The sequence below is a fragment of the Vanacampus margaritifer genome, chromosome 4, assembly GCF_051991255.1.
Source record: "Vanacampus margaritifer isolate UIUO_Vmar chromosome 4, RoL_Vmar_1.0, whole genome shotgun sequence".
Classification (NCBI taxonomy): Eukaryota; Metazoa; Chordata; class Actinopteri; order Syngnathiformes; family Syngnathidae; genus Vanacampus; species Vanacampus margaritifer.
In genome coordinates this window covers 12,720,625-12,735,214 of record NC_135435.1, presented here as the reverse complement: position 1 = coordinate 12,735,214, position 14,590 = coordinate 12,720,625, and the positions used below count along the sequence as shown (strand labels likewise).

Genomic DNA, 14,590 nt, shown 5'->3' with positions numbered 1-14,590 from the left:
CCGGTCTCTTGACGATCTCGTGGTGGTGTTAAGCGGGCTTCTTTTTCACGGGAGGAGGTACAGGTGCAAGAAGGGTCGAGGAGCAACAGGAAAGTCGGCAGCTTGTTACTATAGCAACGAGGAGTCTTGGCGGTAACGGTGTTTAATTGACACTTGCCCCCAGAGATGCGAGGTCTCCTTGTGATGGTTTTCTTGTGGCTGTCGAAGAAGCACTGACCGACCGCCACAAACTAAGTTCCAACTTTCTGCTTTTCACACATCAGCTTTGTTTCCGTTTCCTGTTTGCGACGTGTGGGCCGCGTCCCAGTTCTTGCACTTCTGCCTTTGTGCTCCTTGGTAGCACGTTCCCATCGACTGGTGCGAGTGTGTAGTGCGTTTGTCTCAGTTGTCTGAAGCATTTCAGAGAGTTGAGACGCCCTGCGCGCGGTTGGGGGGCACAGGGGTGGCGGTGCCGAGTGTTGGAACTGCGGCCAACAGTGGCCGGAAACGACACTGTTGTGTCGAACCCGGAAGTCGGAAGTCCGTGGCATCTACTCCATTAAAATACATTAGTGAAGGCCTTAGTTTTCAGCACAAAAAAAGTTTTTTTTTTTAAATGCTTGAATTTACTAATAAATTTTAAATGCATTGCACATGAAAGTTAAATCAAATATATACCTCAATAAACATTGATAAGGTTTATCTGCGTCTATATTTTCTGTAAAAGTTCAATACAACTGAACTGAATGTAACAATTGTACTTTACTGGATAAAAAAATAAGTTTTAAGCGCTGCCCAGTTTAGATTTAGTGATTGTTTCTTGTACTGAATCCGATAAAGGGAGCCCGTGTACCATTCGTGGTACTTAAACCACACTGAAAAGCACTGCATTTTATACACTGCATTTTCCCCTAAATTTGGCTTGTTACGTTGTATGTTTTCATATCCAATGTATTTTTATTTATTTTTTCTCATTAAACAATTTGTTAAATGATTTGTGAATACATTTTAACGTGAATCATTTTGCATACACATTTAACATGGTTTAAGAAAGGATGAGTTGATTGTTCTAATCAAACTACAACAACAAAAATTGCAGTTAATTTACTAACCAATTTTGTTTTACATAATATGCAAATGATCTGGCCATCTGCATTATTTGCTGCCTTGCGCTCGCCTTTGATATAAACATGTTTTCAACCAAAGCCCCTCTTACACAAGTGACAATTTCACTTTGGGGTGTACTCACTTTTGTTGCCAGTGGTTTAGACATTAATGGCTGTGTTGCGTTGCTTTGAGGAGGCAGTAAATATACGGACTGCTTTCCATTGTCGCAAAGTGTCATTTGCTTCATTGTTGAGATCGTGAGATCATACTTTGCATTTCCCATTCGTTTTTGTAAATGGAAAAAAAAAATGCAGTGAGTGGGATTAAGTTGCCACGGCAACCTGTCCTCCGATCCACTGCAGATATTTCCTCACTGGGGTTTTTCCATCCTGCAAACAGGCAATTTTGTGACTGTTTGTTTTTGTCCCCTCCTGACATGAGAAAAATGCCGGTAAACCTCTGCTCAATTGTCGTGGGTTTTATGTGTGCTCCAGTATGTGTCCGGATTACAGCTCAGTTTTGTGCTGTACAGACGGACAGGACAGCCTCCTTTTTTTTTTTTTTGCCAACAGAAATGTTTCACTGTCACTTTGTATTTTAGAACTGGTGTACAGTGCTTACCACTTACTAGGCCACCTGTCACACGCATCAAGACATGCTTTAATGGGGACTCTTTCTATTTTAGTGGGCTTTCCATGTTTTATCCTTGGGGTGAGGAATGTCAAGCAGAATTCCCTTTTACAGTCTTTTTTTTTTTTCCAAATGTTCAGGATTGAAAGTAAACGAGTATAATTTGACATGTTGACCAATGTTATCTTCCATGTAAAAATACATTTGAAAATTCAATTGTTATAGCATTGAAAAAAAAAAAAAGTATGGTTAAGCACTGTACAATGTCACATTCTCTCTCACACACAGTTTCAATTAAACTTTTTTGTTTTGTTTTTTAGCAATCAGTTATATTGTACAATGAAGAGAAGTCACAAATGTTTACATGAGTCATTTGGTTCAGAACAAAAGGTCATATTTTGCTATGCTTGGTGTTACATCGATGAATGAATTCCAATTTTATGACGCAGATGCAAGTAAATATATTATTGGGGTTTTTTTGGTACATATTTAAAAATAGAAGATTGTACAAAGCAGCTTTGATAGAAGACAGGTTTGGTATTTCATCTTATTGTACATCATGTCGACTGACTTTGCTCATACTAGAAGCAAAACGCAAACGTAGAGGAGAGGCACCCAAATAAATAAAGTCAGACAAAAGCAACAAGTCAAGTAGTGTGGTTTGTTCACATGATGCGTCCGCGTAGCAGCACCACCACGTCACGTCCACTCACCCCGAAAATCACCGATACACAAAGAAATTTAAGTGGAAGGAAGCACATCAACTGTCTTGTACAAAGCGACCCCAACTACTATTGCACACGCTCGAGCGACGGGTCCTTGAAAGTGACGGCAAAGTTGGCTTCGGTTCATTTTGGATGGTGAAGAAAGCTCTGGGGACGTCACTTGGACCCGTCTGTGGAAATGCCGGACGACAGAAGGACTCGTTAGTGGGAAGTTGCGGTACACGTCTATGGCATTTGACCCCACATCCAGTTTCAGCTCCATGTACGAGGACATTTGAACCTGAAGCTGGATATGGTTAAGAAATGGATGAAGCCGTTTGAGCATTTTTTCAAAACACTAGTGACATTAGAAAATTCTTTGAATTGACATCCAGCACCTGAAACAGAAATCAAAGCTATGCTAGAAATGCTCAAAGGGCTTCCGCACATCCGAGCTTGAACCGTTTCCCAGGATGCTTTTCATGTGGGGCCGTTTCTCCTCGCCAGGAGGACGTCAAAGCCCCCCTGGAGGCACTTAGTGTCACGGCCATGAGTCTTGTGGGTGCGTGTCATCCAAGTAGAAAGTGACACACCTGAGATAGAGCCTTTGATCGCGAGGAGAGGGGGGCGGGGCTTCGGAATAACACCAATTATTATCCGAGTGACACTCGGCAGCATTCCCCTTGTGTGTTGTTACTTGTAGCCCTTATACAGCAAAGAACCCACCACCAGCACCGCCCCGCCCCCGCCCACAACCGTAAGCTCCAAAGTATGACTCTTGATTGGCTTGCACGTGGCTCCTCCTCCGAGGACGTCCGTGTTGTCTCCGTGACTTTTGAGGGAGAGTGGGCGCCCTGAAGACGTGGACGGCGGCCCGACGGGCTCAGTTGTCGACGCCGAGCCGGGACAGGCCTCGCCGGAACTCGTGCAGCTCGTCCAGCTTGACGTCCAGGACGTCCATCAGCTTCTTCAGCTCGCCCTTGATGTTGCCCTGCTTCTGGCGACTGTCGTCCACGTCCATGTGAAGACCGTCGATCCTCCCCTCCAGCTCTCTGTTCTTCGTGTCCGCAGTCTAGCCGGGAAGACAAAAACATGTCAAGCGCGCAGCAACATTTTAACCACCAGATCCAGTAATTAGTTGAGTACATTAGTGGTCATTTCGTCAGAGGTGCCATTCCAGGTCCAGAGAGGAAAAACCCTGCCACAGTTTGGCTTTAGCCTCAGGTGCTATTTAGCTAGTTTCCTAGTTAGCTCCCATGGCACTTGTTTACCTGCTAGGGAGCTAGCTAGCTGCCTAGCATTAGGGGCTAAAGCCAAACTGTGTGGCAGGGTTTTTACTTTCTGGACCTGGATTTGCCACCTCTGAATTTCGTCAACAAAAACTAAACAAAAATATTTTTCGGCAATACACATTTTTTACCAGACGAAAACTAGGCTAGGCCAGACTAAAACCCTCATTCACTGCCATTGACGACTATAGACATCAAAAATTCATGTGAACTTTCTATTAGTTTAACTTTTTTTTTCATTTCATTCAATTTTTTATGAAAACCTAGAATTTTTTATTGTACATTTATAACAGATATAAAATTATCATGCGATTAATTACGATTAAACACACCTTATTTTTTATATTATTTTTTAATTAAGCCCGTCAGACGATTAAAAATTTGAATTTTAATTAATCACATGACTTCGCTAGTTAACTAACGATTAATCACAATTTTTATATCTGTTCTAAATTTACAATATATTTTTTCTAGGTTTTCATACTCTTGTTAGCAAAAGTGAAAACAAATGTTAAACTAATAGATATAGTTCAAATGAATTTTTGACATCTATAGCCATCAATGGCTGTGAATGAGTTAACTAAATCAATATGCATTTTCATCGACTAATGAAGACGAGGCGAAAATGTACTTCACTCAATAAAAATTGGACTAAAATCTATGGACATTTTAGCTCATGAACTAAGAAGAGACGAAAATGATATGATTTTGTAAAATCCTGTCTCTGCTAATGACACAGCTCAACTGAGGTGATGTTCCTCATTGAAATGCAATCATCAAGTCAAACAGTTGACAGATATATTTTCTTTATCCTCAACCAAAATGACTACTATTACTTCAACTTACTGACTCACAATAGTAGTAGAAGAAGAAGAAGAAGCAGTCTAGTCTTCTTCGTTTGTGTCTGTATGACTATTATACTGCCACCTGGTGGCCAAGGTGGGCATACCAGGAAAAAATAGCCCAATTTTACACATGACACTGAATAGGTGAAGGTGAAGTGAGATTTTTACCAATGTATTTACATGCTATTAAGTATTCAGAATGGTTTGAATCCGTTTAGAAATGCAAAAGAAGTATACTGTATGTAAAACATCTCCTAATTTGACTATGTAGAGTGTAGAATTGAGGGGAAACGGAAATTATTTAAACGTGGAAAATAGTTCTCAAGATGTTCAGATTGAGCTAAACAGTTGGACTGGGAAACATAAGGAACTGTTTTTTTTTTTTTTTAAACATCTTATTGACTTGTTAGTGGAAAAGGTGAAATTCTGGGAAACGTAGGAATGTGGAAGAAGTCAAATTCACACAATAAGGACATATCCACATTTTACGGGAATTGAAAAAGCTTTCAATAGCATTTTGCAGTCGTGCTGATGAGTTTGTTGCTTGGGGGAGGTGAAGTGGGCGGCCCAGACTGTCAGGCAACACTTTAATGCCAAAGATACCGATGAATGGAGGAGTTTAAAATAGGAGTGCTAAATAGGTGCTGCGCCCACAAGGCTCTGAGCTCCAGCTGACTCTTGAAACTTTATCTGTACTCCAGTGTCACATTTACAGGAGCGACATGAGTGTCAACACATGCGATTTCTAATACAGCCACACACAATTCAGAAGGAAAAAAAAGAAGGGAGATTCAGCGACAGGGCTAAATGATAATTGTGATTTATCACAATGAACAATTAAAGTGGATTGTTTATTGTAGCACTGTTTATGATATACATGACATGGCCACTTAGGGGCAGTGTGGGTCCTTGCATTGAGATACACTCTTGTAGTTACATTAAGGCGTAGAAGAAGAAAGTCGCAATAAAGGTTTGTTAATACAACTTTTTATCACATCATAAGAAGATTATACATCTGAGTATTTTTGAGTTGCTTGTCTGTGTACAGTACTTTGTGTACTAATACTCGTTGAGGGGGATATGCGTGCCGTGAGTAACATGCTATTTTTTTAAGATAGTCAATGGAGTTTTTTCAATTACTTATTAGCTTTAAGCAAGCTACATTCAGGAATTAAGCAAAAAATAATGATGTACAAGACATGAATGACGTCAGACATTGCTGCTGAATTGTGGTTTAACAACACAAAAATGGTGGTACACCTAGAAAGATATATATAGAAATAAATTGACCCTAGCGGCATTTTCAATCAAGGTGTGCCGTCTAAATAGCATCACAGGTGTCTCCAAATTTTTAAGCCAGCCTAAGGGTGACAAGTAATCACTGTGAGGTTTGTTGGAATGGTGTGTAAACCAGCTAAACATGGACGATAGGAAGTCAATGGGCGGCCATTTTGCCTCTTGCTGTCGAGTGAAAATGACATCAAAGTTGCTCAGTCTCAGGTAATAACCAATCACAACTCAGCTTCAGAAGACAGCCGAGTTGTGATTGGTCATTGCCTGAGCTCTGCACAACTGGGATGTCATTTTCACTTGACTTCTGATATTGATGTATTTATTTTTTTAAGATGGATTTTGTTTCTAACTCATTATCCACTAACGCAATATTAACCAAACTACCATATTAAAAGAGAACATATTGTTGTCAAGAATTTTTGGGGGCGTTGACTTTCTCTTTGAATGTCTTAATTATGGGACTGCTGAAAGCAGCACATATTACTCTCCATCCTAGAAAATCCCCAGATTTTTCCGCAAAAATGCGGCCCGTACCGTAGATCGCACCGGCACGAATGAGGTATCAAACGATGCGGCTCGATCTGACTCGGTGCGGCATTACTTTTCTAGGAATTCCGAGTTACCATGGTAACGCAATTCCCAAAAAACTCCCAAAAAACTCCCATAAGAAATGAATGGAGAAAGGGGGAACAAATTACAGATCAAGCACCCTTTTCCAAGACACGCTGCGCGCGCATACGTTAACCGACCGATATGAATTTTAGCTCATTTTGTAGCAATTTTTCCCATCTTTAGCTCAGTGTCGAAATTTCTTTTAAGGAATGAAAGCTCTCCCCCCTGTGCGGGTTCAAAGACAGTGAGTGAAATAGCCTTCTATTACACTCTGTGGAGCAATTAGGCTTTGAGTGGCAGGAACCAAAAAATCTAATTCTATTTCCAAAAGTTTCACTTCAACTCGTCACCATGGCCACAATCTTTGCTCACTTGACATCAAATTCTCACATTTTGTAGTGACAAGTCTCTTCTTTCAGACAAACTAACTTTTATTTGGCTAAGGTGTCATTTAGTACCTTTATTTTCACTTTAAGCTAGGAGAATGCGGACTCTCTCGCCTATCTTTTCCATGTTAAATTGAGGCGCCTCTCAGCCTTCATTTCTGATAAATCATAAGTTTTCATTTTTCATCCGATTAAAAAAATGAGAACATGCTCGTGTTCCCCAAACTCTTGCCGTTCTAACGAGCCATTTCTTGATTTTGTATCTTGAACCGTTAAGTCGTGAGAGGCTTTTGTTCGAGGTCTATCATACAATATCAATGGAATGTGGGTGCGTGACGTCTCCAAGTCAAATGTGTGTGCGTGAAAGTGCATTTTTCTTAAAGGGACAGTAAGATACTTTTAGTTTATGTTGATTATGGTTAACTTCCACATTTCTTGACCGATTCCAGTCGTTTAAATTTTAAACTGTTCAGCTCATTTACATTTTTTTAAAATACATTTTCAGGGATAGTGAGATACTTTTAGTTTATGTTGATTATGGTTAACTTCCACATTTCTTGACCGATTCCAGTTGTTTACATTTTAAACTGTTCAGCTCATTTACAAGAGTCAGTAGTCCCATTCAAAATTTCCGCTGGAATTTTTCTAGTTTTTTTTATTATCACTATTATAAAGCCTACCGACTATCGACTGAAAAGAATTCTGTTGTCATTTTAGGAGCCATCCAAGTGGAGGAAAAGGCTCAAACTCTTTGTTGTTGTTCATCCAGCTGGCTGCTTTGACAAACAAACCCGCCAGTTGAGGAACTCCAGGCATGTCATTGTTGCTTTTATGCCCCCCCCCGGCCGCGCATACTGTACACGATACGTTTGGCCTCTCATGCTCCTTTCAAACTTTGACCCGGCGCATACAGGTGCCGTGATGTCACACCTGACTCTCACACACCCACCACCTGCGCACTCTCGCACTTCAGGTTTCACAAAGTCTGACGAACAGGTGCCCTTTTGTTAAAAAAGACCAACGGGAGGGGATGGGTGGGGCAACATTTGACAACGCGGGGCAGTACAACCACTTTTTTGCTTCTTCTTTTTTTAACACTGTTGAGATCTGGAAGGAAGTACCATCTAAAAAAAAAAAAAGTGGTAATCCACACACCACTGGGCTGGGAATGGTCCTTTATTAATAGATGCAGCCAGTTACGTGTGCGTGTGTGCGACTCATGACAGGAATGTGGAATCACCAGACTTCAAGCTGAGAGATGAACAGAAAGCCTTTGTCGGCCTCGGAGTGTGACGTAAAGCTGCCTTCACACACAAACCGCTGTAAATCCTGAAAAGCAAGCACAGCTGTGTCCTTACCTGCAGTTTGGAAGTGATGCTCTCGCACTCTGCCATGAGTTGAGGGATTATCTCTGCCTGTTTCCTCAAATTTTCCAGCTCCTTGGTTGGTTGGGGGGGGGAAACAGACATGTTAGTGCATAACTAAAGGAGAATCCAAATGGGGATTCCGAGAAAAAGAGCATTCACATTTTTTGTTCAGTGAAGCACTCTTCTCGAGGCTGTAAAAAGTACTCTCACTATGATGCTATGCAATTCTATAGTACTAAAACCACTATAGTGAAGATATTGGTAAATGAATCTCTCCCAAACAAACCTAAGGGCAACATTTTATAATACAGCTTTTATATTAGATACCATTAGATTGCGGTGGTGGCCAGTGACTGTAAAGTAAAAGTCAAGATTCAATATAAAAGTATCAGTTCTGAGTGTGCTCCATGTGCGTGCAAGTTTGTTTTTCTGCTTTTGACTCTTTGCCTCCCCTGCTTTATGAGAAACACTTTATCATAATAATAATAATCCGACATTTGTCATCACCTGCGGCAGATTGCTTCTGCTACTTCGTGACTGGCCGGTGTGCGCCCACCACCCCGGGAGAAAGTGTGTGTGTGTGTGTGTGTGTGTGTGTGTTTTCTAGGAGAAATTAGTCACTGGGCAGATGAGCCTCTGTGGACCATCTGCTAGCTCGCCGTGCTTTCATATGCAGACCGCTGGGTCAGAGTCGGAGCATAATGACTGGAAACACTGCAGACTGCTCAATGATCATAATATCTGAAATTAGCTCTAATGTACATTACTCACAAAAAGTTAAAAGTGTCGAGTGGAATTTGAAAATGAACCTAAAACCTTTACAGGTAAATTTAATTGGACTAAAACTTGAATTGTTTTAGCCATGAAAATGCGGCTGTGATGTCAACTTCTAAGCCTCTCTGTGACTCTTCCAGTCTCTCTTTCGACCTGCTGATGACCTTTTTAGCTAAAGGTAATTTCCATCTGAGGGCATCCTCATCTTTGGTCTCATGATGTCACAATTTGAACAGCATAAAAAGAGGACCAGTAACATTTAACCAGGAAATTTGTTGGGCAACTATTGGCTCAAAGTTTGGACAATTTATATGGACAAAAAAACAAATCGATTAGTGTTTAGTTCAATTACAAGACAACAATATCATACATTTCAATTGCAAGTTGGCTTTCTGTCAGAACGAAGCTGGTTTTGGACCGAGAGGTTGTTGATAAAAGACAGAAAAGTGCACGCAAGACTCTGTAATTGCTGGAAGCGGAATTAAAGCAAGCACGAATAAAGGTCAAAAGAGCGTGTCCCTCACAAGGACTCTTTCTCATTAGAAATAACAGCACAATTAGGAGGTGCAGAGCAGACACTTGCTGGTTTGGACCAGAACACAATGCTGATAATGCCAATTCAGCCCAAATCCTTGCTGTTATGATTACACAGAAAATCAGTAACGTCATATATTTACTGTATGTGGCACCTTGGCTTGGTTTAATGTATTCTGTCACCAAACTTGAAACTCAATTTACTTGTACAGCAAATTAATATCCTTGAGTAAAATGAATTGAAATTTCAATGTTTTGAATTGGGCCTGGTAGACTAATAGGTCGGCCGATTTTAATTGGCCTATATTAACGGCTTTTTTTTATTTGTTTACTTTTACACATGACACCATGACAAACGCTCCACTCTAAAAAACAAAACAACTTAAATACTAAAGGACAAAGTATTGTTCTTTCTGTTCAAATGTTCTGCCTGTAGTTTATATCTGCATTGTTGTAAACATTAAAACAACACTAAGGAACTTTTCAGTTTACCTTGATTATGGTGGCGCCATATAGACAAAAGCGGTATTTTTATGCCTTTAGGAAGACCACATTTAACAAGAGGACAAACGCATTGCATCATTTTTGAGCTCACGCCAGCGAGTGAAATCCGGGCCAATGTTGATCCTTGACTGTCCTTTTTTTCGGGGAGCTTACCTTTTTCTTTTTCCTTTTTTGTCTCCTCAGACAAAACTTTTCAGTTGTTTTGCAGCTTCTGCCAGAAAAGCAGTCATTGTGCGTCGACATTCAAATTGACTTCCGTCTTTGTAACGAATGGGGCAAGGGGGGAAGTGACGTATGCCATAAAGCAGTCAGCACATTTGTAGTTTTTTTTGTGTGGCAGTGTTCCTACCATCCTCTTCAACGTTGCTTAGTGCTAGTAAAAATGGTGCAGACCCCCTCAGGCCATGGCAAACATACCATTCAACTAGTTTTAAGTCCATGTTTCATCAGAAGAGTTATGAAAATATTTTATTAAGGTTGAAAAGTTCCTTAGTGCTACTTTAACGGACCCCCCACCCCAAAAAAAGTTATATTATTCCTTATATTATTATAAATTAACTCATTCACTGCCTTAAATCCGTAAAAAATAAAAAAAAAGATTATTAAAAATTCGGGGTTTTCAGGTGGTTAATTTTTTTTAAATCGTAATTAATCGCATGACTTCACTAGTTAACTCACGATTAATCACAAATTTTACATCTGTTCTAAATGTACAATAAGTTTTTTTTTTTTAAATAGTTTTTTTTTTTTTTTTTTTACTTTTGTTAACAAAAGTGGGAAAAAAAGGTAACTAATAGAAATAGTTCAAATCAATTATTGACGTTTATAGCAGTCATTGGCAGTAAATGAGTTAAGTGGCCGATTAATCCATTATCGGAATTTTATTCTGCCAAATATGAGAATCAGTATCGGCCCCCCCAAAAAATCCATATCGGTCTGTCCCTTGTTTTTAATAAATTCAATTATACTGTATTGATTAAACACTGATCATCTGAATTTAACTCCATCAAAACAATGAAACAAAATTGAAGATGACAAATGAAGATTGATCCTTAGGTTTGCAATCCCAAGTTCCCAAAACAGCGCTCACCACCTCCCAACAAATTGAGGATCTAATCACCTCCTGTGGGAGAGACACTGTCTCTTTCTCTGTGTCTCCCGTTTGGTCACGACAAATGTGATCCAAGCCTCACCTGCTCTTTGTCGTGCAGCTCGGCCTCCAGCTCCTGCACACGCACGCTCAGTTGCGCATTTCTTTGCTTCTCCTGACTGGCCTCATTACACTGAACCTCCAGCTCTGCAATCTAAACACACACAAGCCAGGGACGCATCAAGAGAGGCACGATGAACTTTAACACCCATGATATTTGTACAAGAGATAGTCGGAGTGGACAAAAAGAGAATGACACTCTGCTCATTTCTCAGAGAAAATGTAATCATCTTACTAAGTAAATGCAGACCGTTCTAAGCATCCAAGTTTTGGGGGACATTTTAAGAAGGCTTTTTTTTTTTGGGTTTGTTCCAAAGAGACTGTATAATGTTCCCTGCTTTTTTTGTGATTCATTGTTCACCCCCAACCCTACTAAAATGCAGATTTTTAAGTAATCAATTTGATGTTTTTACAGTACACAGGCAAGTCCGAATTTAGTGATCCTCACCTTTTGATTAGTGCAACGTTGTGCTACAAACAAGAAGGGGGGAAAGAAAGCACTGCAGCATCATTAAAAGCAAAAGAAGAGGCACAGAAGATCCCCAATGAAGCTTCAGTAAGTCGTTTGTTCACACAGAGCAGAGAGAATATATGCCTAAGTGATGTTAAAGTAGCAATTGTTTGAAGGCAGGGCTGGGTATCAATTCGTATTTCCTCAATCGCTTCGATTTCGATTCACAAGAGTTCAGTTCTATTCCATTTTTTCCAATTCAATTTCATCCACTTCAATCCAATATTGATTAATTATAGAACATCAATTCTTCTTAAATATCAAGGACATGATAAAAACGCACAAAAATTAAATTCCAAATAAAATTTTGCGGCGGCAGTAACTGATTAAATGACTTAGTTTATTAATGAAAGTAACATGTTATAATCACTTGTGTTACACAAACATCAACGTCAGCATGGATGAGATACAAATATTTTCATTATTCTAATTTAATAATTGTAAATATAAATTATAACGATTATGAAATGTCTTCAAGTGAAATAAGTCAGGTCTTTCATAAATGTATGGAAATACTTTTAAATTCATGTGAACAGTAAATTTCAAGAAAACAGTAAGATACAAAAAATGGCCTTTAAGAATACAGATTTGTATGCATTTATGGGGAAAAAAGATATTAAAATAATCGATTCATGTTTTTATGAATTGATACTGATTTGAAAAGGAAAATTGATTTGATATTGATTATTCAATTGTTTTAACCCAGCCCTATTTGAAGGTTTATAATTACTGTAGCATACAATACATGCTAATTTTCCCATTATATGTTAGCATTATAATATATAATTTTAGGGTTTGGTTGCACATTTGATGTTTAGAGATTTTAAATGTCAGTCAACCTCAACTGAAACAGCAGTTACGGCAATATAGTGCTGGAGGGTTCGAGTACCGCTGCTACGTCTTGATTAAAAGATACAAGTTTGCATTTTGAACAATGTTTAGGTCACTCTGAGATCTCACCGTCAGCCAACGTGTGCAGGTGTTCTCTGTTTCACTGTGTCGTGTAAGAAAAATATAGTAAAGTTAGATAGAGTAAAGTTGTTAAGTTAAGAGGGCCCAAAAATGATCAGCCCAAAAATAAATAAAGAGGACTTGTCAAGTGTTTTTCATGTGAAGCTAAGCAGACAAAAAATATGTACGGTACGTTTGTGCAGACTTCTTCAATTCCTTTCAGCCACGCCAAAAAACGGCATTCATTACCTTCTCCCTGAGCGTGTCACTTTCCTCCTTGCAGGCACTGAGTTGCTTCTTCCAGCTCTCTACATTAGCCGAGGACTCCTGCAGCGCGTCCACCAGCCGGGCGTTATTCTCTCTTAACGTCTGCAGCTCCGTTTCCCACTTCTTGGTGTTGGTGTTGCTGTCAGACACGAGACGGTTCCAAGAGGAGCGTTATTAAAGGAGCGAACATTTAAACAGGCTAGTGTTGAAATGCCTGCTGAGGTGACGCAGAATGAAACCAAATCATTCCAATGATGATGACTTATTTGCTGAAATGCGCATGGTCTCGCCAGGAGATGTTTAGAAAATGTCTCTCCACTTCCCTGTTCTCTTCTTTATTCACGGCTGTATTGAAGAGTGCTGCTCTTTAATCACACGTGAACAGACGTGTACTAAAGACATTACAGGTCTCGGCCATTTCACATGCTGTCACACTTTTCCGGTAAGCCCCAAAGCCTTGTAGAGGCTGGGAAAATAAATGCAAAACAAGCAATTGTAGCACACGCGACACCAAAATGAAAGAAATTTGAAGTAATTGTCATTTTTAACTGCCACATTGTCATTTTTGTGCATTTTGTTTTCTTTGCTTTTGGGTGTTTGTCGCCACCCACATCAGAGAGGGCGCTGTAGCGGGGTGGATGTGTGTATGTCAATGACTAAATGAGTAGAGGAAGAGCTTAGGAAGGAGAGTAAAATAAAAAAAAGCATCACTTAAGACACAGCTAGTTCCCTTTTTGGACATTGCAGACAGCCAACAAGGTTAGTTTATTTTGTGTCTGTCCATACTTTTGTGTAAGTTAGATCTAAATTGTCTTTATTTTCTTTATGCTAATTGCTATGTTTGTACGTGTATTTTGCCCCAGTTTTCACAGTGGATTGATTGTTGACAAGAAGGAATAAATTCAGCAGTCAAAAGAAAACTACAAAGTGCAACTAAGGGAGCTATAACTTTCATAATAAAACGTCATCCAATAGAGTCAGTGTTGCCAGGTTGGATGATTCGTTATTGGTTGGAAATTAAAAAAATCAAGTCATCGTTGCAGATGATTATGATGTTCTAGGGTCATTTAAATCCCATCTGGAACAACATCTGCTGTTTTATGTAATTATGATTTACTGCGTTCAGTATTAGGATTAATGAGGTTAAATGGCAGAATGGAGCAGCGGTTCAGATCATTTATGTGCATGTGCGATAATCCCAGCAGCAATAAAGAGAGACAATTTCCAGAACAGTGTGAAACTCAAAACATTAGCTGGAACAGTATGAATGATCCATAACTGCCGGATCGGTAATTATTAAAGGCGTGATGTCCTCCGTAAGGGAGCTATTACGAATGTGGTGAAATGATTTCAATACAATGGTGACTTGAGATACAAGTGCAATTTGTGCCCACAAACACTCGTATGTCAAATCATCTTTGGCTACTGAAATGATTATTTTCACCTATCCCAATTTGTTTTGAAGTACTGTTCACTATCCGCCAAATTGCTGCTTGTTGTGAACCAAGTTGAATTCACTTCCAACACACAGTACTCAGCTTCAATTTTTGCTTTCAAGAAAAAACTAATTAAAAAAAACAATCGCCCAAACGATGACTAAAAATAGTAATACTCATAAGTGAGGTCA

General features: G+C 39.5%; 1 protein-coding gene across 4 annotated transcripts in view; it reads right to left on the bottom strand.

Annotated features, from left to right (window-relative positions):
* Positions 1-2,555: 2,555 nt before the first annotated feature.
* Positions 2,556-14,590, bottom strand: part of homer2 (homer scaffold protein 2) — a 38,474-nt gene continuing 26,439 nt past the window's right edge. For all 4 annotated transcript variants that reach the window (XM_077563595.1, XM_077563593.1, XM_077563591.1 and 1 more), the window contains 4 exons: positions 12,946-13,102; positions 11,218-11,328; positions 8,204-8,284; positions 2,556-3,492 (listed from right to left, as the gene is read on the bottom strand). In XM_077563595.1, coding sequence (XP_077419721.1) covers positions 3,304-3,492; positions 8,204-8,284; positions 11,218-11,328; positions 12,946-13,102 — 538 coding nt within the window. In that variant the 3' untranslated portion in view covers positions 2,556-3,303. The remainder of the gene's footprint in view (positions 3,493-8,203; positions 8,285-11,217; positions 11,329-12,945; positions 13,103-14,590) is intronic.